The sequence below is a fragment of the Littorina saxatilis genome, linkage group LG5 (assembly GCF_037325665.1).
Source record: "Littorina saxatilis isolate snail1 linkage group LG5, US_GU_Lsax_2.0, whole genome shotgun sequence".
Classification (NCBI taxonomy): Eukaryota; Metazoa; Mollusca; class Gastropoda; order Littorinimorpha; family Littorinidae; genus Littorina; species Littorina saxatilis.
This window is the reverse complement of record NC_090249.1, coordinates 41,084,951-41,110,806: the sequence shown is the minus strand read 5'-3', so window position 1 is coordinate 41,110,806 and position 25,856 is coordinate 41,084,951. Positions and strand designations below refer to the sequence as shown.

Here is a 25,856-nt window from a genome sequence, read left to right as displayed (position 1 = left end):
AAAATGAGGGTGTGACAGTGCCGCCTCAACTTTTACAAAAAGCCGGATATGACGTCATCAAAGACATTTATCGCAAAAAAGAAAAACGCCCGGGGATATCATTCCCAGGAACTCTCATGTCAAATTTCATAAAGATCGGTCCAGTAGTTTAATCTGAATCGCTCTACACACACACAGACACACACACAAACACAAACACACACACACACACACATACACCACGACCCTCGTCTCGATTCCCCCTCTATGTTAAAACATTTAGTCAAAACTTGACTAAATGTAAAAACACACCCTTCAATAGGATAGTACTGATGAGCGACCTTGTGTACCTTACATTCATGGGGCCAAATTTGTCCAACCAATTTGTTTTATTTAACTTAGAAATTTGATTCATCCTAAAATGTTTTCACTCTTACTCAAGGGACGTAACCACTCAGTACACGTTTTCGAAGAATTCGATTTTGGGAGTGAAATCTATTAAATTTTACCACCAATTTTCTTCACATGCAAGAAACTGACATGCTTTTCGTCCATAAATAATTTCACTTCTTAATTTTACCAGGAAACAACATTTCAGTCTTGAGTATATGTCGAGGGGGAAATATGTACACAGGCGAAAGATGAAATCGTGACCGGTGTAACATTTTACATCACGAATAAGACTCCCTGAGTGTAATATGTGTCCAAAGTTCAACAGTATTGGCTTCGAAATGGGAGGGGGGAAGGGACATCAGTAGCAGAGGGCCCCAAAGGGTTTAAAATCGTGATCGTGATTAGCGATTTTTGACCTTCCTGTGACCGTGATTGCCGAAATTTCCATTTCTCTGATCGTGATGGGACTTTGCCCGTGATCCGTGATGACAAAAAAATCAAGTCTCGTGATCGTGATCGTCATTTGTTTTCGTGATCGTGATGGGCATTATTGCAAAGCATTTTATTTTCAACGTATACTTTTCACAGCTGTATCACTCTATGATCCATTATTCGTCAAGGTGTTCGTGATCGTGAAAACAAAAATCAAGGTAACTGTGATCGTGAAAGCTAAAATTTCCCTTCCCGTGATCGTGATGATACCCCCCCTTTGGGGCCCTCGTAGCAGGCAAAAGGCAAACATAAGCCGCACATGATGATGAAATTGAAAATGCCTACTGCATGGATAGGCCTACTTTATGCATTTACAACCTATCTATTTTTTCTTCTTTTTTATGTTTTATTTTGTCAGGCTGTTAACATACACTCGCTAGGCTGCGATAGGCTACAGAAGCAGTACAGAGCAAACTGCCAACTTTTGCTTTCGAGTTTTATAATAGACACGTACACGATATGCACGCATAGTAACGTGACATACACGCCCATAGGCACATGACAACACTGATTTCCTTGAGAAAAATGTGAGTCTTACATTTTATTTTATTTACAACTCTGGTGTAGCGATATGAGATTGGCCGCTCTGTCACCTTTTCCACTCTGCCTCGTTGATCTTGTATAAACTCTACATTGACAAAAAAAACACCCTTCGATAGTACTGACGAGCGACCTTGGGTACCTTACATTCATGGGGTCAAATTTGTCCAAAATTAAAAATGTGGTTGTGACTGTGCCGCCTCAAATTTTGCAAAGGGCAAATATGACGTCATCAAATAGTCTTATCAAAAATCAGCGAAGAAAATGTTTCAAGCGAATTATGCTCTGATAAACATCTGTTCCAGCTTTTATAACAATGCGTTTGGTAGTTTTTGAGAAATGCTTTTTCATAGACAGACACAATAATATAATTTGATCTGCCTTCATATAAAGTTTAGTCATTTGTTCTCTTTGTCATTAAGTTTTCTTATGTTGATTATCAAACAAGAAGAGCGAATACTTGTGTAACTCACCATCGTTATACATGATATCTTCTTCTTCTTGTCGTTCGCTGTTAGATCGTCAGTCCGGACTGCAGGGCGAAACGTGCTGTCCTCTCCAAGTCCTCCCTGGGGCCGTATAGCTTCTTTTGTAGCGCTGTCTTCTCTGGCCAGATGGTGTCCCTCAGAGCACTGCGGTATGGACAAGCCTGCAGGATGTGCTCTGCTGTCTGATTCTTGCCACACGGACATAGGGGGGAGGGAACTAGCTTCAGCTTTGTATATCATACATGATATGAATCAGAAGCAAATTAACTCCTTTTCTAGCTCCATAAACGTTCAAGAAAATGATAATTATTTCCTATCTTATCGGCACCCACTTTGACCTTGAAATTTGACCAGGACTTGGGGTATAATACATGTCTAGAGGTCATTAAACCCCAAAAGTATATGAAGTTTAAAAGCCAGAGAACCTACAAAACAATCATGCAAAATAATTTGTTCATTGGATCATATCTGGAGGTCATCAAACCCTAAAAGTGTGTGAAGTTTGTAAGATCTAGCTTCAAAAATGTCAGTAATTTAAAGATGATACATTCTCATTTTCTACCAGAACTTGACTCTGCTATGACCTTGAAATTTTACGAGAGTTAACCAAACTTAAAGGCAGAGAGGGTATCGAACCCCAGAAGTGTGTAGTTTCAAAACTGTGGCTTCTTTAACATTCCAGAAAATTACAATATATTCTATTTTTATCCGAACTCGACCAGCCATGACCTTGAAAATTGACAAGGGTTGACCAGCTATGACCTTGAACATGGATAAGGGTCAACCAGATTCTAAGCATGACTGAAGGTCATCAAACCTTAGATGTGCGCAAAGTTTCATTACAGCTCTAGCTTTAGTAACAACTAACATCCGAGAAAACCTCAATGTTAATTTTTATGTCCACGCACAATCCTCGTTACAGATCGACTCTCCTGATTACTCAGGGGAGTAAATCAAAAGTTTAGGCAAAAATCCAGGATTTTTCTGTCTTCTGCTTTAGAATGCACTATGGACAAACTACATTGTTAATGTGATTCTCCCCACACACAGACAGACAGACACACACACATACACACACCAGAAGATACACTTTCAAAATATCTTTATTCCTTTCAATGCATTTCTGACAAATTCCCCTTATCCCATGGATAACACCTGGATAATACCCATGCCCATAAGACAAAAAAGCAATGACAATATCACTGACAATCACAATTCAATTATCACGTATACATACAATTTGAAGAAAATAGCAACTGGAATATATATATATGTGCATATGATCGGTTCAAGAATTAATCATGAAATTCAGTCTGCACATTGTTGGTGTCATTCAGAGTGTGCATTTGCATGTCTGTGTGGGATGTGTGTGTATGTATGTGTGTGTATGTAACGTACACTCATGCCCCATGCCCACGTGTGTGTGTGTGTGTGTGTGTGTGTGTGTGTGTGTGTGTGTGTGTGTGTGTGTGTGTGTGTGCTCTTTTGCGCACAGACCTTACATAATTCTAAACCACACAGAAGTACAATTAACTTGAACACATGTATAAACCAATGTAGTATAAATTACAAATGACCACCATACAGATCAGGACTACCTCAGCTATGCTTATGACAGGAATGAATCACAAATAAAATTCATATACATGTAATAACAAAATCATTATTTGTAAAATGCTGATTTTAATTTCCTTCATTTACACTCTGTTTTTCACCCAAATTTCCCTTTTAATTTGTTCAATGAGTTATAAAGATTACACAGACAAGAGCACAACATATTCAACTTCAAACACACTCAGTATGAACTCCACATTCAGTGCATGAAAAAAGCCTTATTCTGCAAGAGTCTTTGCATCTACAGCATAAAAGCCCAAATCGAAAGTTTCAGAATCAGAGAAGAAAGTCTGCATCTGGAAGGGTACTAAACAAAACAAAGTTCTACTAAAACATTAAACACTCCTATTATGTAGTTCACTGGCGTTACCAAATGTGTGGCATTTTCCCCCCAAAATGAATATAGTGGCCTCTCAACTTTTCATCTGAAACAGTTCTTGATCTAGAATAAGAACCAACTCCAATGAGTCTCTTTTTCTTGACATTTTTTCTCTGAAATGCAACGTTTGCTTATGAAATATAACAATTAGTAACATAAGATTAAACACACACAAAAACCAGCAATAATATCGATGTGTACTTGTACAAGGAGTGCAACTTGAATCTTTTTTTATCGAGACAAAGCAAGTGAAATGTCTCCAATCGCCCAATTTCCCTGCAGATGTTCTTCCCTCCTTTCGCAACACAAACCCATGCCCCTCCCTCACCCTCCCACCCCCAACGCCAACATTCACCAAACCCATACAGTGACAACAACAAAAAGAAGAACAGTATTACTATCTATTTAAAACCAAACTTGCAGTAATATGGACGGTGCGTATAGATTTTCAAAACAAGCATCCTTTCACAATGGCATTAGACAACATACCATACAGTAGCATGCACTCACTACAGGTAACCAGCATACACCATTCAAAACAGGGCTGATAGGAGGTAGAACGAGATTAATCACATTTTAAATTCACAAACAATTTCAGCTTGATTGTACCTGATCGCACAAATGCGATAATTCCGCATGCTAATTATTTGTTATACATGTACAACGCGGAACTCAAATTTGTATGGCCTAATTGATAATGCAAAGCATAAAAGAATCAGAGCGGCAGAGAAAAACTGAACTGTGAAAACGTTATACATATCTGAACTATGCTTGCCAGTAAAAATATCACAGACTGCAATTTACATGAAGGGGACAACAGAAAACAACCAATCACCACAAAATGACAGAACATCAGAAAAAAAAAGATAGACATGAATTAACAAAAACCAATAAACACTGAATCAGATAATAGCATAAACAATATATCACACATGGTCCCTTTTAAAAACAAGCAGCAAGCCAACCTGATGATTGGTAAGGGTGCTTCATCTTACAATTAGTGTACTGGTCTCAATTATTTGTCCATTCCCTCTGCAACATTAGCAGTCTGTGTCAGTCATAACCTTTCATTGTACTCAACAACATTATCTCTTCACATTGAAAAGAAATGACCATGAACACCATCAAACACTGATGAAAACCAATGTCAACATACATGAACACCTGACAAATCAATTACTTTCACTCAGCACTTATAATTTGCAGATCAATGTGAATCAGCACAGATAGTTACTTTTTGGACACTGAATCAGCAGTTGATCAATTTTGACGGATTCCAGGGGATCGTTCCACTTTCAACATGCGTAGGCATTCAAAAAATGAACACATCTTTTGATTATTTGCTGCTTGAAGGACAGATGTAGACTCAGCCATGTAAGAAGAAAAAAAACTTCACAAAAACACTGCAGTAGATCTATCCTTCATCAATCAATCAATCAATCAATATGAGGCTTATATCGCGCGTATTCCGTGGGTACAGTTTTAAGCGCAGGGATTTATTTTTTATTTTATTTTTTTATGCAATTTATATCGCGCACATATTCATGACTGCTGACAGATTTTAAATATGCAGAAAACGCAGGCATAGGCCAGTGAATAAAGCAGCAAAATCAATCAGGCATTTTTCTAAGATTTTTAATTGAACACTCAAATGAATCACAGGCAATCACTTGAAAATATCACAGTCCAAAACATAGACAAAAACCAACAATGAAATTAGATGATTCGACATTCATTCTAACAGATCTTATTTTCTATTTTGTCACTTTCATCCCCACTTATCACATTCTTCTTTTCGACTTAAGTGGCCTATGTTGACAACAAAGACTCTTTACTTTCACAATGCTTATTCGGACAGTCCAAATTTAAGTATCATACCGAACTCCTGTGTTATGAGAGGGTAAATTTACATTGTGCAATATTATATTTGATTGTGATAGTCTTAATAGACATGTGACCTTATTTAGATTTTATCTGTAAATTTATTCAATTTAAAGATGACACGGACAACACTTTAGGTCAGTGTTATTGGAAGTATGATAGGTGTGCTTGTTATTACATACGTGAACCTATGTTTTATGTTTTATGTGTGTTGTCCTTTTGTCCAATTGTTGTTATTATGAGTTATTTCTAATATGCTGACTGTTAGCAAATGATAACAGACATGTCGAGAAAAAAGATATCAAGCATGAGCCTTTTAGGCGAATGCTGATATCGTTTGTGAGACATGTCTGTTATCATTTGCCAACAGTCAGCATATTAGAAATAACGGTTTTATTACCGTTTAATTCGACCAAAAGAAATTTCGAAGCGACCCCGCGAATTAGACAGAACAGCCGCAATGGGAACTTGAGCGCTCCTACCTGATTATGTCTGTCAGTCAAAGAATTTTCGTGACCTGGGTCAGCCAATCAGAGTAACACACCTGACGTGATGAATATTCGCAGGTCAAATGCGTTTGACACACAACAATCTCACAAGATAAACCATGTTGAACATGCTTTTCGCTTGCTTCGCTTTTTCTTGTTGAACAGAGAGCGAGAGATTTAGAACCGACTCCAGACGGATGGGAAATGACGTAACGATACATTTGACGTAAAGCAAGTGACGCAATTTCATTTGAATTTTCCGAACTTTGATAATTTAGATTTCAAGTGAGCGGGTCGGCATTGCACACTCAGAGGATGGGCGGTGCCTTGCTGTTCCGTAAAGCACCCACCGACAAAACTCGCTTTTCGGTATTTTTTAGATAAAGAGAGTATTATCTGACAGCATTTGAAGTGTCATATTCTTTAGAATAAATCACGCTGATTCTTTCTTTCTTTATTTGGTGTTTAACGTCGTTTTCAACCACGAAGGTTATATCGCGACGGGGGAAGGGGGGAGATGGGATAGAGCCACTTGTCAATTGTTTCTTGTTCACAAAAGCACTAATCAAAAATTTGCTCCAGGGGCTTGCAACGTAGTACAATATATTACCTTACTGGGAGAATGCAAGTTTCCAGTACAAAGGACTTAACATTTCTTACATACTGCTTGACTAAAATCTTTACAAAAATTGACTATATTCTATACAAGAAACACTTAACAAGGGTAAAAGGAGAAACAGACTCTGTTAGTCTCCTCTTACGACATGCTGGGGAGCATCGGGTAAATTCTTTCTCGTCCCAACCAATATGGGACTCCCCCAAACCCGCGGGGGGTAATCACACTGATATTGTTGATTTAAATTTTTACTTTGTCTTGTTAATATTTAGCTTGATAAACAAAAAGGGTCCCTGCCTGAACGTTATAATATTTAGAGGGTCACCTAGAATCCGTCCCGATTGGTCAAAAAGCCATATGGGGCACTGAATTGGTAATAAAATCGTTTACAGGCAGGCAGGGTGTGCCGAAGAAAATTTTCCATTTTTATGTAACATTTTAATGGACAATAAAGTGTTGTTATTGTTATTGTTGTATTTAAAATATTAAAATAAACATGAAGATAGATATGAAGGGTAAAAAAGGGAAAGAAAAAGGAGAAGAAGAAAAATGATCACACATTAAACCATTCAAAACTTTATAAGCAGTTAACCGTAGCAAAAACTCAAAACACATTAGTTTCTTACACGTAACAATTACATTTTACATAATCTCTCTGAACCTGCCACATTACAATATCAATATGCAAAACAAAAAAAAGGGATTATTCACCATCCCTACACAACTACCAGCAGCAAATATGTTCCCTGTTATCGCCATGGAAGCACTTTCGCACTGCCACCACACATGCACACACTTCAAAAGTTACACGCCAAGAGAGCTGAGGGCACTTATATGTTCCATATCTTCTGTGTTATGCCGTCATGCGACTGCCATGTCTTTTTTATGCTACCGTTCCTCACAGCACCTCATTATAAGCATTTATGTACAGTTCCTGCTCGACCCAAATAAGGGCTTAGTCGTTGATTGGCTGATCGTGGCTTCATCCCACCAAGGTCAGTTTTGAAATCTGCTGGTCGCACAAGGGGTCGAGCGTCACCAATCTAGCCTGCCTTTCAACTTGACATCTAGAACAGCCTCAGGACTTCAGGTACCTGCAAGAATGGACCAAGCGTATTACTACCTTTGTAGAAAACATAGCTATTTTTCACTTATTATCATACAATTAAAATGTTACGTCTCCAAAGAAAGTTGCAGATCCAAGGAGAGTTCTCCATCCTGGTTTTACGAATAGCTTGCACCAGCTACCAGAGTCCCTTGGCTAATCTGGAGATATCTAAAAATACTGACAATGATCGACCATGCATCTCTCAAAAGCCTGCTTACCATCAAACAAATCATATTTAAAATAATAAAATATATGTTCTATTCTGTATATGTTCTTTTGTAAAGGGCCTAGAGCCATAGGTTAGGCACTTAAAAATGTCCAGTTATTATTATTATTATTATTCTAAGTATGGTGAAGACAAGCAGCCTTGCAGACAGACAAAAAACACAACTCACTTTGATGCCCAGTCTGTCCGGCCGTGGCCCAGGGGTTTCCCGTAATTGCCACCCGGACTGTTGCTTAGGGGTAATGGCTGAGCCCGCTTCCAGTTCATGTTGCCTGCTGGCGCTGCAGCAATTAACAAAAATATACACCATACTACTTTACACAAAATTCTACAGAACTACATCTTTGAGGATGTTCAGCTACAGACAGTGTGACACCCAAACATACACATTTACTGTTACATGCAAGGATAGACACATGCATGTACACATGCACACACATACACATATCAACACTGAAACACAAGCAATCACTTATGTAAGCCAATGTTCTTTTTTAGAGCTGTTTTTCAAGAATATATGCACACGCGCACACACGCATGCATGCTTAAACACACACACACACACACACACACACACACACACACACACACACACACAGAAACACACACACACACCGCTGCAGCAAACTATATACAAGCAGACATGATATAAGTACCTGTTTATATTATCAAAGGAGCAATAGTTCATGTACTTAAAGGTATATATTCCTCTTCGTGCAGCGATCGTGTTCACCACCAAAGATCTTATCTGTTCAGGGATTTACCTGGGATATGCATGGGCATCCTTCAACTAAGTTACACCTGCCCAAAATGACCAGCCTGGCCGCTTATTCCCTGTGCAGAGTGGGCTTTTTTTTTTGTTGAGTTTATTTTCTAGACACCATCTCATACAGTAGAATTAATTCACACTTCCCACTCTACACAGAATTAATGCAGCCAGGTTTTTGATTTGTGGTATGTGACAAAGCGAATGGATGCTCTTATTCCATATGAAAGCCAGAACAGATCTGTGATGGTGGTCATGATTCACAGTGTACACGGGAAGGACAGGTGCATTTCAGAAATTGTGAAACACTTAGAAGTTTAGTCATTGGTTCTGGAAACTGAACTGAACTCCAAGAAGCTAGGATATAGCAGGATCTTTGAAGAGAAACAACTGACTCAATAACTAAAACACAACTCGGCAAACAAACCAGTAAACAGCAAACAAACCAATAAATCGCAAACAAAACTTCCCTCATGAAATCTCCACTACAAAATCTAATGAGAAAATGATCAGAAAACTGATGAATGATAATTAACCTGTTCTGCCAAGTCTGTACCTGTCTGAGAATGCATTTGCACCTACATGTTATTGTCAAAAACACAAGTATTATAGAGCTGACAGTGTTACAAGCACCCATAGAAAGAACAACAATATTAGCACACATCAAGAAATCTAAACTGTTGCAAAAAATATCTCACTTCTTTTTCCTTTTGACTGTTCGTCTCTTTACTATATATATTTGCGGATACCAATCCTTGCAGTGTAAATGATCATGTACACCACAATGGATCTGTCAAAGGTTTTTGCAAGGAGTCAGGTCATCCATCTACTTGAAATGACACCAAAATGTATGCCCTGGCTGCTTTCTGCACAAAGCAGTTGTTTTTTGTTTTGTTTTGTTTGTTTGTTTGATTGTTGTTGTTGTTTTTGTTGTTGTTGATATGTTTTGTGTGTGTGTTGTTTTTTTGGTTTTTTTTCCCTCTTTGTGGGCATTATAATTCGTAACTCACACATATATAAACCTGCCTGCAAAATGAATTTATAAAAACACATCTGACTGCACAGAAAGCAGCCAGACAGCTGCATTCATTATGCTCTCCTCCCATGTAAAAGTCAGGGCAGATCTGTTGAGGTTTGCATGATCGTTTACACTGGAAGGAAACAAGGTATCTTTATTTAATAAACTATACTCATGGGCAGAATTATCCAATGGCACTCAACCGTTCACCTTTGCAGCAAACTTCACATCCAACACAACCCAGAGCTGGTACTTACCCTTATTAGGACCCATAATGGAAGGAACATAAGCCCCGTCACCGCCCGGTGAACCCTTGGCCCCTAGGGGACTGTACTTGTAATTGTTTGGGCTGCCACCTGGGAAAGCGTCAACACAACACACATTGTCACAAAAGCCGCAAACCCAGCACCAACATAAACATTCACCAAACAAGACAACAAGAAGGGCAAAGCCCATACGACTCACATGCTTGACCTAAACCTAGCAATGACATCATACACTAAGAACTGCTTTACACATTTTTCCTACCAAAATACATGTGACATTGACCCAAGGTCAAGGTCATCCAAGGTCATGCAACACAAAGCTGTTAATTCAAGACATAGGAAGTACAATGGTGCTTATTGGCTCTTTCTACCATGAGATATGGTCACTTTTAGTGGTTCACTACCTTATTTTGGTCACATTTCATAAGGGTCAAAGTGACCTTGACCTTGATCATATGTGACCAAATGTGTCTCATGATGAAAGCATAACATGTGCCCCACATAATTTTTAAGTTTGAAACAGTTATCTTCCATAGTTCAGGGTCAAGGTCACTTCAAAATATGTATACAATCCAACTTTGAAGAGCTCCTGTGACCTTGACCTTGAAGCAAGGTAAACCAAACTGGTATCAAAAGATGGGGCTTACTTTGCCCTATATATCATATATAGGTGAGGTATTCAATCTCAAAAACTTCAGAGAAAATGTGAAAAATGTGAAAAATAGCTGTTTTTTAGGCAACATTTATGGCCCCTGCGACCTTGACCTTGAAGCAAGGTCAAGATGCTATGTATGTTTTTTGGGGCCTTGTCATCATACACCATCTTGCCAAATTTGGTACTGATAGACTGAATAGTGTCCAAGAAATATCCAACGTTAAAGTTTTCCGGACGGACGGACGGACGGACGTCCGGACGTCCGGACGGACGGACGGACGGACGGACGGACGACTCGGGTGAGTACATAGACTCACTTTTGCTTCGCATGTGAGTCAAAAAACCGTTATCCTCTTCCCCTGACAAAAACACACTTGCTCTAGGTTTTGTCTGTTTCTTTCTTTGTTTGACAGGGATTGTATCTATTTAGTTACTTACTCATTTATTTATTTATATGTTCATTTTTATTTTGTGTGTGTGTCTTAATTTGCGCTGCACAAAAAGCATGCATAGTTGCTTCACTTTCTTCTGTCTGTCTCCACTCCATATATAAGTACAACCTGTGTCCTTGATCTAGCAGCTGAACCTCCATTACCACTAGCTGATAATCGCACTGATCATTTTGTGTCTGTCTTTCTTCTTGACACCAAGTGCTCTATCAAATTTTCTCTTCATCAAGATTATGAGAGTCAAAATTGTGGCACCTGATGTCACGAACACTGTCATTAACACAAGTGTAGACACATCTCTTGGTTCAAGCAATCTGAAATATCTGCAGCTGAATCAAGAACAGTTAGCAGTTTTACAAAGCTCTCCACCCAAGCACTTCTCAACCATTACAATCAACAACCATTTTAATCAACTCTTCTCATTGGTTTACCCATGTTCTCTGTAGTGCTCTGTGTTCGTGTCTGCAAAGTATCCCGATTTCCTAGGTCACAAAAATATTGTCATTCAAATAATAAGGTTACTGCATCTCTTTGTATATTACAAAAAGATGAGAACACCCTCATTCATTCCCCCCCCCCCCCTCCCCCCCAACAAAAAAATAGTATAAGATTGTAATTAGAATGGACAGACATGCTGGGGGACAGGCGCAGGGGTGGTTTGCCAGCAAAAAAAGTTTGACAAAAAAAGAAGAGAAAAAGACGAAACGTACCAGAGAAAGAGAGTGAGAGATTTGAAAGCAAGCACATGTACAGACCGGCAGGCAGCAGGAAGGAACAGAAATTCACACAATTTCACAGTCAATGAATATATCAGAAGCCCATAATACTGCAAAACAAGGGGAAAGAAAGACAACCCCCTGTAAAAGCAGCAGTGATAATGTTAAAAACCCAGCTTTAAAACAAACAAAAAAAGCCCAAACAAGAGCAATGAATTCCAAGCACTAATGTCAGAGAGACAGACAAAAGGGCGGACAGACAGAGAGACATAGAAGAAGAGGAACAATATTTTTACAAGAGCAATGCCACACACCAAAATCAAGGCCACCACCCACGTTGTATCTATGGTGACCGCCAACACCACCGCCTCCTGTGCAGGAAAAACAAGTCGCGTAAGGCGAAAATACAACATTTAGTCCAGCTCAGTCGAACTCACAGAATGAAACTGAACGCATTGCATTTTTTCCGCAAGACCGTACACTCGTAGCATCGTCTGTCCACCGCTCGTGGCAAAGGCAGTGAAATTAACAATACAGAAAAGCGCGGTAGCGGTTGCGCTGAAAAGGATAGCCCGCTTTTCTATATCTCTATTCTTTTTAACTCTCTGAACGTGTTTTTAATCCAAACATATCATATCTATATGTTTTAGGAATCAGGAACCGACAAGGAAGAAGATGAAATTGTTTTTAAATCGATTTCGGAAATTTAATTTTAATCATAATTTTTGTATTTTTAATTTTCAGAGCTTGTTTTTAATCCGAATATAACATAATTATATGTTTTTGGAATCAGAAAATGATGAAGAATACAATAAACGTAATTTTGGATCGTTTTATAAAAAAATAATTTTAATTACAATTTTCAGATTTTTAATGACCAAAGTCATTAATTAAATTTTAAGCCTCCAAGCTGAAATGCAATACCAAAGTCCGGCCTTCGTTGAAGATTGCTTTGCCAAAATTTCAATCAATTTTATTGAAAAATGAGGGTGTGACAGTGTCGGCTCAACTTTTACAAAATGCCGGATATGACGTCATCAAAGACATTTATCGAAAAAATGAGAAAAAAAAACGTCTGGGGATATCATGCCCAGGAACTCTCATGTAAAATTTCATAAAGATCGGTCCAGTAGTTTACTCTGAATCGCTCTACACACACACACAGACACACATACACCACGGCCCTCGTTTCGATTCCCCCTCTATGTTAAAACATTTAGTCAAAACTTGACTAAATGTAAAAAGCACAACATGTAGATGTACATAGAATAAGGAAAGTTCTTTTATCTTCCTCTTTCCTAAAGGTACCACCCTCTACTTGTAAACAATTATGTAAATAACTGCAGATCTATCCAGGCTTTTACACAGGATAAGAGAATCCTTCCACTCAAACACATGCCCGAAAATCTAAAACATGGGAATTTGCATGCTTGCTCAAAAATTGTCACAGTATTAAAGTCCTCAAATTAAAAGTTTAGTGTGATTCCACGAAGGAAATATTAAAGAGGGCTGGTTTACACAAACGGTATTACAGTATCTTAATCACACAAAAAATTCAAAATGGAATCTAGGGAGATATGGGGAAACAAAAAGTTTGCAATGCATGTCAAACTAGACTGTCTTAAACTGTCTAAATTCAGGGCAATGCAATGTTGGCGATCAATTCCCGCGCGCATAAAAATGGAAGCACAACAACCCTCTCCCACAAGCTGAGAGAAAATGAATACCTTTGCCAGCACTGTTTTGGGAGATGGAGTGTTTCGATTCGCCTGTGCCTGAGTAATTCAGATACCCTCCATCTTTAAAATCTCCTCTTACATTTTATAGATCAAGTATTTCATAAAATAATATTGCAAATGAGTGCAGATAGAGGTGGCACTTAGTCTGTATGACGCAGAGTACACTGGTACATACTGTCACAATGATAAACAGAACAACTGCATGAGCACATTAATTCTTCCTATAAGACTGTAAAGTTATGTTGCCTGCCAGGAAAAGTACCAAGAAGCAGTCGCATGAAATATTACCTCCCTTGGTCCATTAATTCCTTCCCCAACACTTGCAGTATCATGTATAGTTTGAGGCAACATCTACTTTCAGGCAATGGATGTGAAAACTGTTCGTTTTTCTTTGAGAAAAAAACCTTTGGCTTGCATAAATCCTCACAGTATCTCATCATGCACGTTCTTACCTAAACTATTAAGCTGTGTGTTTTTAGGCTTGCCAGTCTCTGCAGGACTCTTAGCCAGCCAGTCCGCACCAAAACTGTCTCTGCGAGCGCTGTTCTTTGGGTTGATTCCTGCAAGAAATGAAGAGTACAAAGATGCATTTAGCACAATGCTTTTGCTACAATAATACTGAACACACCCCATGTTCTGCATTTAACCTTTAATTTTGTGTGTGTGGTGGGGGGGGGGGGGTCCCTTTCAACATGTCTGTATGTTTTTTTGAGTGAGTCTGGTGTGCAAGTGCAGTCAACTGTGCATGTATGTCTGTGAGTGTGTTTTGCCTGCTGCCTGTTCACATGTTGTTTTTGATGTGTTTTCTGTGTGTGTGTGTGTGTAAGGGGGATGTGTGTGTGTGTGTATGCATGCGTGCATGCAAATGTGTGTGTTTTTTTTCCTTTTCAGCAGCAATCATTCTGATCTTATTTCTCACCTGGCAAGTATCTGGCTTTACTGACGTAATGCTGCTTGGCCGAGCTGTTGGAAGTCTTCTGACCTGAGTTCATTCTGAAGGCTGGCTTTGCCGCTGGCTTCTTGTTCATAATGCTTCTGTAACCACATACATTTTAACATTAATACATTTTGTGACTAGAGAACGCCAGAACGAAGAATGTCACCCCAAAGTACTATTTTCAACCAGCAAATTAAATTCAATCAGGACTATGGGGGCTGTTTGATGACGTCACACACTTATAATAGATTTTGGAAACTTAATGAAGGTTTTATAACTTATTGTGCAACCACTCGTACTTAAAATTAATTCAATAATATTACAGCTTCAGCAGGAGTTGCTAAAAAGGAAAGAATGGTAAGGAAAGGAGATCGAGGGGCGTGGGGTATACTGATACGCATGCAGTTTCTGAAGCTATGCAACCACACAATGGAAAGGAGAAAAGCAGAAAAATTCAAAATCTTCATCTCTAAAGCCTTGTCCTTAGCTGGGCGAAGTCGATTACGCGAAGTATACTTTGCGTAGCTGGCCGCACGAAGCTTTAGCACTGAGTTTTCGGTAAAACGACTTTGCGAAGTCTTTGTAAAGTCGACTTCGGCTCAATTAATGACCGCCTTAAACACAGTTATCACCAAAACCCTCTTCTTCCTCTGTAATTCCCTTTTCTTACCCCAAAAAGTCATCATCCTCATCATTCTCCTTGTTGTCAAAACCCCGTCCTCCAATGGCGGGCACTTTCTTTGTGTTTTTGCTTGGGCTGCCGAAATCAAAGTCGTTCCAGTCATCCCAGGTGTCGGAAAGTCCGTTCCCTGCTCCCCAGCGTTTTCGGCCCCCGCTTTGCTTTTTTGCTACTGTCATGGAAAAGCTGTCCTGAAATGCAGATGGATAAAGTCAGTGCAGTTATACAAAAATAAAAATACAGTTTTTTAAAATGATAATTTGGTATGTGTAGCTCAAAATACGTTGCTCTCTTCCACGTAGGATGAATATTTCAGAGTTCTGTAATTCAAAACAAGTAAAACAATTTCAGATCACTAAGGCAGGGATTGGCTTGGGCGTCGGTCATCGGTCTTTTGCCATGTTAAAATCGGAAAAGACCAACACACATGGGTCTCAATCCGTCAACTGTCCGATAGACATGCAGCAGAGTCAGTCAGCTAGTCTTGTTTTTGTCTGGTGTATTATTCTTGAAATGAATATGGTTATTGTGTCCTCAGACCTTTTATTCCTCGTCATGTAAGACCATTGCCCATTGGAAAATAAACAAGAAAATTAAGAAATGAATTGAATTTTCCTCTCATTTGTACATTGTAAACAACTTTCAGAAGTTTCTCCTCACTGTCGTAATGCACAATTGCGGCAGTCCCGTGGTGGAAGGAAACTTTTTTTCTTGACTGATTGGTTTGCAAAATGACTGATTGATTCATGGCCGAGTCAGTCAATGGACCTCTAGTGGACAAAACCCAAGCCAATCCCTGCTAGGGTATTAATGAAATGCAAAGCACTTTGTTTTCCAGGCACTGTTGTAATATGTATAACATTTCTGTTTCCTCGACTAACCTAATTATAAGAATTAAGATGCATTATCCCAGTAACAAAATCTTAAACATGTACTTTTATCTTACATACCTATAGCATTTACATGTTTTATCCCACTTACTTAGTTATAAGATGTTAAGTATTTTTTACACCACCGTCTCAGTTTCTATCTCATCAGTTACAACTTATGAAGTACTTTCTATCCCAACAACCCATTCATATCATGGGAAATATTTGTCCCAATATCTATAACATGAACAGCGGACTTCATCCCATAAATTCAACAGTAAGTAAGATGCAATGCACTTTGTACTCCAATCACTGACTTACAGAATAGTTGTTTCCCCCATAAGCCACTTGATCTTCGTTCTCTATTTCTATTTTCGATCTACTCTCCCTCCCCATGCACACACACTCCCACCACCTCCCAACCCTCTCCCATCCCTCCTCACCCCCAAAACCAATGACAACTCACTGCATCGTTATGCTTCTGATTAGGAATGGAGGGCAAGATGTTGTTGGATGGGGAATCAGCAAGTATGGATGGTTCCTTGAAACGCATGGGTGCTGGTCGAGATTCTGGAAATGTCTTTGGTACTGGCCCCATGTTCCCCTTTCCTGGCTTGACAAGGGCCGTAGAGGGGGAGGGGTTGGAAACATTCTGGGAGGGTCTCGACGTTGACCCCATGCCCAGGTTGTTGCCCACTTGGAAGAAAGAGTACCGCAAACACTGTTGTGAGGGAGAAAGAAAAAATGTGCTTTGTTAATAAAAAAAAAAATTCCATACAAAATATTTTAACAGCTGTATGCAGGTTATATCTGATTGTGGTCCTCGGTATATGACAGATCACTTTGTAGATTCCAGCTGTATGGCAACATTAAATAGTTTCTCCAGCTGTTAACAACACGATTTCATTAGAAATATAATTTACATTACACAGGACATGGAAAACTTGGCTGATTACACTTCCTTTGTGGTGTAAGGTTAACAGCATTCAAACTTTCAACATTCTTAATGTGAACAAAGTTTTGGGAAAAATGTAATTCTCATCCTTCCAGGTCAACATATTACTCATGCAAACTTTTCACAAGAATTCGCAGTAAATAAAGATTGTTTTCTTCAAATTACCTGAGCAGCAGTGGGTCGTTTGTGTGGGTTCCAGGCCATTAAGTCACGCATAAGCTGAATGCCTTCGTTGCTGGCATTGGGGATGAGAGTCTTCAGGTTGACTGGCATACACTGTGGCCATCGGAAGTTCATGGCTGCAGCCAGACGGAAACCCTCCTCCCAGTCTTCCTGTTGGACCACACACATTAGGTGGGGGTTAGATTTTCATGTTTCAGGCAAAGAATATAGTCTAAAATATGAGATTTCCAATCCCCACCCCCCCCCCCCCCCCCCCCCCCACCCCCAACCCATCCTTTTAAGAAGATTTCCAATTCCCCACACAAACCTATCCGACCCAATTGCAGAACCTGGTCTTTGCTCCCTTCTCAAATTAATTCCAGTTGAAACCTACCCATTGATCCAAGTCCATTAAGAAATAGAAATCATTATCTGAATTTCAAGGAAAGACTCAAACACTATAATGCAAAGCTCTACCCACGGAAGCTGTTAATGGGTAACAATGATGTCTGCAAAATAATTTTTAAAAATCAACGGACCAGTCCGTTAGGAAACATGAGTGATACAAATACAAAACAGTTATAGTAGGACTCCTGCTTTGATTAAAATTCCAGATCCTGTAAATGTCAATAAATCCCAAGCCAATCAGTTTCCATACCTTTTTGGGTGTGCCTAAAACTGAACAAATTTTGAAGATTTCATCAATCTCTGAGCTGCCAGGGAAGAGGGGACGCAGGGTGTAGAGCTCTGCCATGATGCACCCGATAGCCCACATGTCTATAGGGGAGCTGTAGTTTGTCGACCGCAACAACACTTCTGGAGCTCGATACCTGAATCACATGTTGTCAAGAGTGTGAATGATAAAAATATTCTCTGGTACCACATCCACAGGGTCCCCACTGGTTTTTAGAAACAAAATTCCATGACTTTTCCATGACTTTCCATGAGCCTCAATAACATTTTCCATAACTTGATCCACAGGTCGCCATTTCCGAACACGCAAACTTTTTACGTCTTGTCACTGCCAGTTTTGACACTGGCTTGCTTTGCACTGAATTTGAGTCAGTTTCTACGCAGTGTCTCTTCGACAAGCAAGTCAAGCATTTGCTACGCAGTCAAATTATCGGTAATGTTTGCTGGTCCTGTCATTTCACTAAACTGGACCAGCCACTGTTTGTATCCATCTGCACTTTCGTAAATTCCGTTTCGTAACCGTCACTGTGATTTGACGAACTGTCATTTTTTTCATCGCGATACACAGTTCATTGCGAAGATCTTCCTTGGTAATTCGTTCCAATTCCGCATACTTTTTGTTGTCAAGAAAAAACTCGAAAGAAAGTTTCAAACTCATCATCCTCCATCTTGCTTGTCGAAGCGCTAAAGTACTTTCTCGATGCAAAAACAAAAGCAGAAAACTTCGACGAAACCGACTCAAATGCAGCGCAGACGACACGACGAGATAACGGAAGGAAGTGAGCCTCGCTTTGGCTCAAGTGCCGTTAAAAATACCGTTATTCTCGTATGCAAATACGAACGAGAAGTTGGTCATACGAACAAGCCTTGTGCTGGGGACGCAAATCGCCGCTGGCTGGCTAAGGGGGTGGGGGGGGGGGGGGGGGGGGAAGGCTGGGCGACAAAAATGGCCGCTGGCGTGCTAAAGGTTAATTTTTTTTTCTTTCTTATTTTTGTTAAATTCCATGACTTTCCATGACTTGAATTGAAATTCCATGACTTTCCAGGCCTGGAAAATTAAAAATCAAATTCCATGACTTTCCAGGTTTTCCATGACCTGTACAAACCCTGCATCCAGTTGAGTAGTTAGCTCACAAACATATAAATGATCGTTGCATCTTTGAAAGTATGAGCATGCTGCTAATTGGGATAACACCTTCCCATTTTTCAAATGCCAAAGCACCTCAGCTGCGTTTTTTTGGCTTCAGTATTCAGCATTTTGGTTCTGCAATTATGTCAAGCTTACGCCTTTTACAAGGATGTGTTCTCTTAATTGTGACAGCTGCCGCAGAGGTAAATGCTTGCATATCCGCGTGCATGCTTGTGTAATCATGTAATAACATAGCAATATCTGTACCTTGAGCCAAATTTCAACAGACTCCATAAGCTTCAAAATGTACAGACTTTGATTGCACAAGTGTAAAGAAAAAAGCCGAGAAGATGAGACAGCTAAGACTCTCACCATCGTGTGGAGACATAGTCTGTGTAAGGAGGACGTGATCTTGTTTCTCGTGCCAGCCCGAAGTCGGCCAGTTTGACCAGCTCTGTGCCACTACATAGCAGATTCTCGGGTTTCAAATCTCGATGAAAGAAACCTGAAAAATTCAAATTAGTTGCAAAAAGATTACTAAATAACTTGCATTACACAACTACCTTCATATTTACCATTGACTATGAATCGAAGGCAGTTAAAGTCTAAAGATATATATATATATAGCACATTGAAGTTTGTGAACCATGATGCACAGAGTGACCTGACCTGTCTAATTAAGAGAACTTTTTATTTTATTTTTTTATTTTTTAACTATTTCTACAATATACCACATGGGGAAAAAAGAAAACTGTTGAAAAGCCTTTTACACATAGATTTTAATTTAATCACAAATATTCAATTTTTCAGTAGTTGCTACTACAATGTCACAGCACACACAAAAAAGAAAACTTTTCAAAAGTCGTTTACCATAGATTTTAATTTTAACAAATCACAAGGTTTAAAATATTGAGTTCTATTGTAGCAGCAAAAATGATGTGCACATGTCTGTGATATTGCCATTAGTGCAGGATATAAATACATACCATGTTTGTGCATGAATGAGAGACCCTGAATGACTTGATACATAATGTTCCTTATGACTGATTCTGGTAACAACTTGTCCCTGCAAAATAAAACAGCGACATGAGGGATGCATGGTGCACACACGCACACACACTCACACAGAGGACGGCATGACAGGACAAGTCCAGACAAGACAAGTAAGTATAGTCTACAAGACAAGACACCACAGGACAAAAGTTTAACGCAAAGATCTTCACCGCAGTGCAGGCTTACAAGACACGACAAGACACCATAAGACAACACCACAAAACCGTGACAGTAAAAGCAGGTAACATCCTACCTGTCTTTCATCATCTGATAGAGATTCTCCTTCATGAACTCGAAGACAAAGTAGAGCATGTCATTCTCCCTGATGACCTCCTTCAGCTTCACGATGTTGGGGTGATTCAGCTTTCTCAGGGACTGAAGTACATCAACACACATGCATTTTTACCCTCAAGTTTGTTACAAAAGACCAGTCTAAATCTCTCATGTGTGTCACCTTGTTTACTTGTATCATCTCTGTGAGTGTATAAATATGCATGCTTATGCATATATGCATGCATGTATGAATGTTTATGCTTCAGTGTACTCAATCTGTTTGAATATGTGCCTGTGCCTGTGCGTACATCACATGCATCCTGTGTATGCGTCAAAAAGCTTTGTATGAGTGTGTGTATGCCTGTGTTTGCAAGTGTTGGTATGATCTGACACATGCACAGTTGCACCCGTGCATTTTTCTGTCTGTGTGCATCTTTCTTACTTTATTTGGTGTTTAACGTCATTTTCAACCACGAAGGTTATATCGTGACGGGGTCTGTGTGCTTGCCTGTGGGCTAATATAATGTGTGACAATATACCTGTATGGAGCCGAGCATTTTGTGATAATAGGTACATTAACAGTACCATAGTTTCAAAAGATACTAGTGTACTTTTACAATCTAAAACTAAAACGGCTAATTTGTATCATTACTTTCACTATTCTCCCTTTCTTTCCAGGTAGGTGGGGTTTTTTTTTACACCGGTCCTCATGTCCTAATGATCAATTAAAAAGCTCACAAGTCACTTCTAACAGAATTTGGAGCAACTCATCAAAATTAAGCCATTTGTAAAGTGCTCATTGAAAAAACTTCACAAGCATTTAACATAAAGAAATAGCAGTAGGCGATGTTTTGTACCCCAAGGCAGGTGGATTTTGTGTAGGCGCCACTTACTCAGAGCAATAACTTCAGTCAACAATAACCTAAGCCAGCAAGGGGTCGCTGATCACCCCCATAAAAGTAACAATAAATATAAGACTGCACTGGCGTAAGCCAATACTTGATTCCTGCTTTAATTAACGGCTGACTGTGATTTTAAGTAAAAGGACTCACCTTTACTTCTCGGAGATTTAAGCACTCGTCCCAAGAGTAGTACTTTTTCTTCATTCTGCAAAGAGAGCACTTGAATAATTACATAGTTCCTTCTTGTTTCGTTGTCTGCCTTGCCTGTCTTCTCTGTCATACTGCACAGTCTTTCTGTCTGTCTGTCTCTCTCTCCTTTTTGTGTGTGTGCATTCTACAAAGTTTCTACATAAACAGCTCTACTTCTTGTTTCATTAAGTCTATCTATCTGGCTTCTCTGTCTGTCTCTCTATCTGATGTACCAATTACAGCTATAAAAGTTCACAAAACGAATATTATTTTGAAACAGCACTCAATCCATCCCAGTCCAAAAGATCATCAAGAGATCAGTGTCAGCACCAACAAACCACCCGACATACAAGGAGGGAAAAACCAATAGCAGCATCACCACCTATACCCCCCCCCCCCCCCCCCCCCCAATTCTCCATCGCCTCTCCGCCTTCCCCAAAAATGTTCAAGTTTTCCGGAATCGACAGAACTGCACCAAGAGAACAATTAAGTCACGTAACATGCTGAACTGACACAATTGCAACACTCTCACCTCCGTCCTTCTCCCTTCCCTTCAAGGTTTATAACATAATAAAAAGCAACACATATAAGATCACAACTTCGTAACATGATGAACTAAATCGAACATTCAAGCTTAATTCCAGCCTTGCCTGATCTCTTTATACTGTCTGCCAAACCCAACCCCTTTTTAACAAATGACATTGTGAAAACAGGACTAAATATTGATCATGGCATTATCTCTCCTGACAGCTCTGCCTTCAGAGGGCTTTTCACTGTAATGTTTGCTCTCCATTTTAATGCTGATCGAAGTAACAGTGAAAGTATAGGTGAATCAGTGTGCAAATACATTCCATTCAGTAGGTTGTTGATAGAGGAGCAGGGATGGATGGAGAGAGAGAGAGAGAGAGAGAGAGAGAGAGAGAGAGAGAGAGAGAGAGAGAGAGAGAGAGAGAGAGAGAGAGAGAGAGAGAGAGAGAGAGATCAAATCAAATCAAATCAAATCAAATTTTATTTTTCGAGGGTTGTGGCATAAGCAATACAACGAGCTTTTTTTCAACCAGCCCTCGCCCAGAGAGGGGACTAATCTAATCACATATTTACACGGATATTAACGTAGAAAAAAGAGAGAGAGAGAGAGAGAGAGAGAGAGAGAGAGAGAGAGAGAGAGAGAGAGAGAGAGAGAGAGAGAGAGAGAGAGAGAGAGAGAGAGAGAGAGTCAGTGTGAGCATAAAAATCATGATAGGAGCACCAAGACAGTGTCCCTGATCTGCCAATAGAAACCTGACCCTGAATATTGACTGTGCATGTACAAAAAAGCAAATAATTATGTTTGAACAGCAAAGCAGAGTTATAAATTAATTTGCAAACCCACTTTATTTTATGAGAATGCAGGTAACAATGTTAATAAAAATGCCCAAGAAAAATTATAACATTCCTGTTTGTATATATATACATGTATTGTGCAGGGCTCATTTCTTCATAATGGGTTTTCGATCAAATCTTCAATTAGACACACCACTAAATTTCTATCAAAATTAATTTTTCAACACTTGACTGGCAAACAAAAAGCAGTTACTACAGTTCACCAATCCATTGTACCTCAGTTGGGGGCGGGGACATAGCTCAGTTGGTAGCGCGCTGGCTTTGTAGCCAGTTGGTCGTTATCAGTGTGGGTTCGATCCCCACGTTCGGCGAGAGATTTATTTCTCGGAGTCAACTTTGTGCAGACTCACTTCGGTGTCCAAACACCCCCGTGTGCACACATGCGCACGAAAAAGATCCCACCTTCACAGCGAAAGTCTCAGGGCTTGGAAAACACGAAGACACGCATGCATCATCTCTCGTCTCCGATTATCATGATCGTATTTCGATACTTTGACGAGACAAACCCAATGCTGGTGTGTCGAAGAAGACAGCCACAGCGGGCTTGTTCGAATCAAAGTATCACACCATATCTTCAACGTATTACCAATACCTGTCCCAATATAGACCAGTTGGTCTAAGAGGACATGAAACCCTAATAGTCAGTCAGTACCTCAGTTTTAGGTGAGTTTCCAACATAATGATTTTTTTGCAAAAAGGTGTATACAGCTAGTTCTCTTCTCTTTCTTACAACCCATAAGCATTGACATCAGTAACTTGAACTTTTGTAGACAAGAAAAACCGCAGTATACAGAAGCTGGGCTGAGTCAAACAAGCGCAAAGCATGTTGTTGAATAATCTTTTTAATTATCAAGAACGCGAAATAATTGAGTCCGAGTCAATGACCAAGCATTTCAAAAGACTGTCCTGAAATTGAAAAATAAGTAACGTACATGTGCACAGTGAATTGAGATATTTAATGTGATAGCACTGATACTGGAACACAATGCAGTTGCTATGACGCTACACCGATCGGTGAAGTAAATCAAATAACGGAAAAAGGTTTGATTGCAGTCCCAGAACACTGCTTTTATCCTACTCTCCTATTTGGCGGCTTGCCTTCAATCAATACATTTCACAAAGGTAGCACTCCACCTGATAGGACAATCCCGCCTGCCGATGAACTGAGTGGTTTTGGTTACACCATAAACAAAGAGTCTCGGTGAGCCTTTTTTTGGAACAAGGAAAGAGTGGGACAGGGGAAGAGACTGGGGAAGAAAAAGGTGGAGGAATAGAAAGAGCAAGAGAGAAAAAGAGAAACAGAGAGAGAGAGATATGTGTGTGTGTGTGTGTGTGTGTGTATGTGTATGTGTGTGTGTGTGTGTGTGTGTGTGTGTGTGTGTGTGTGCGTGCGTGTGTGTGTGCGTGCACGTGCATACTTGCCTCAATGTTTGTACATGTATATGCCTGGCTGTATGTGTGTGTGCTGGCAAGTTTGTCTTTCTAGAAGTGTAACCAGCCTGTTGATGCAATTTCTATCTGTATCTGTCTATAATCTATCTCAGACTATCCAGCACACTGTACAACTTGTGACTTTATGTAAGCCTATTTAACCAGTATGGGCAAATTTAAGTGTTATCTGTTACTAATCCCTTTGAAATAATTCAAGTAATTTAATAAATTATGAATACGATGCCCTGATGCGCCTGTCAAAAGTATAAATATCTCCTTCAATGATCATGTTGCAGAATGCATGTTGTATGAGCTGGTTTGTTCACTTTAAAAGTCATGCCAAGGAAAGATTCCCACAAGTACATGTACCAATACGAGAAACAGAGGGAGAGAGCTGGAAAAAAGACAGAGGTGTGCACAAACAACCACACACACACACACAAAGGACAGAAAGAGGGAGAGAAAGAGTATATCTTAATGGGTGTCTGTCTGTGCATGGTGTTGTGTGCATATAGGACTGTATGTTTCAAACAACGTAGGTCGAAATGACCCGGAGTGATATTGCATGGGTTTGGGACTTCCCCCTCCTTCCCTAGCATTGCAATGTTAGGCTTTTTAAAATGCTGGTTTTAATCTGTTTGAATGATAAGGTTCACATGGCTGTCTTGCAAGACAGCAATATCAGCGTACAGTCCAATGGTACCATGGTATTGTTTCAAAAAGTTTCTCAGAAAAGCTGTAATTTTTTAACCTGAAAGCTTAAATCACATTTTCTTAGTAACTTCCGCCAATAGTATAAATGCCAAGTAAGTCACTCTTCAAACATGCAACAGGATAGTTCTACATTATAATTGATAGCATAGACAATCCATGCCCAAACCCTCCTCTTAAATGGGCTGGTAGTGGTAAATATATAATTTGAGTATTTGATCATAACAATCAGGCCTGCTGAAGGCTAGATCTAAAATAACAAATAGCGTAAATTCATAACACAATCACATCCTTGATATGTGACTATAGTGGCTGTGTACCTGTTCTAAAATGGTTGACATTAAAGGTATACTAATGACCAAACTTGAAAGTTATGTGAGACCTTCACAAAAAAATTTGATTTTTCAAATCGGCTGGACTATACTTTGTAACTTTGCATTGTTTCAGCCAAATTCAGGTCTGGCAGAAAATTTCTGTCTTCAAAATCCAGCCAAGTGTGTACTTTCTAGGCCATTCTGAAATTAATTGGAAACTAGCAGACGAGTACAGCCTGAACATCCGTACCGATGCATGATAACCCAAATTTAGTGTATCCCGGGACCCACTCTTTTCAGGTTTAGGTTTCTTCATGACAATCTTCAACTTTAACAGAGCTGAAGGAGATCGAGACAAAACAA

General features: G+C 39.5%; 1 protein-coding gene across 6 annotated transcripts in view; it reads right to left on the bottom strand.

Annotated features, from left to right (window-relative positions):
* Window positions 1-2,977: 2,977 nt before the first annotated feature.
* The window catches only part of LOC138967133 (serine/threonine-protein kinase ICK-like), a 29,180-nt gene continuing 6,301 nt past the window's right edge, over window positions 2,978-25,856 (bottom strand). The window contains exons 3-18 of one of the 6 annotated variants that reach the window (XM_070339625.1): window positions 21,616-21,670; window positions 20,544-20,665; window positions 20,224-20,303; window positions 19,610-19,742; window positions 18,074-18,245; window positions 17,419-17,586; window positions 16,765-17,019; window positions 15,421-15,620; window positions 14,733-14,848; window positions 14,266-14,373; window positions 13,802-13,849; window positions 12,389-12,445; window positions 10,246-10,344; window positions 9,507-9,530; window positions 8,374-8,485; window positions 2,978-7,964 (exon numbers count right to left, since the gene is read on the bottom strand). In XM_070339625.1, coding sequence (XP_070195726.1) covers window positions 7,949-7,964; window positions 8,374-8,485; window positions 9,507-9,530; window positions 10,246-10,344; window positions 12,389-12,445; window positions 13,802-13,849; window positions 14,266-14,373; window positions 14,733-14,848; window positions 15,421-15,620; window positions 16,765-17,019; window positions 17,419-17,586; window positions 18,074-18,245; window positions 19,610-19,742; window positions 20,224-20,303; window positions 20,544-20,665; window positions 21,616-21,670 — 1,765 coding nt within the window. In that variant the 3' untranslated portion in view covers window positions 2,978-7,948. The remainder of the gene's footprint in view (window positions 7,965-8,373; window positions 8,486-9,506; window positions 9,531-10,245; window positions 10,345-12,388; window positions 12,446-13,801; window positions 13,850-14,265; window positions 14,374-14,732; window positions 14,849-15,420; window positions 15,621-16,764; window positions 17,020-17,418; window positions 17,587-18,073; window positions 18,246-19,609; window positions 19,743-20,223; window positions 20,304-20,543; window positions 20,666-21,615; window positions 21,671-25,856) is intronic. The other 5 variants (XM_070339626.1, XM_070339627.1, XM_070339628.1 and 2 more) reach the window with 5 other exon arrangements.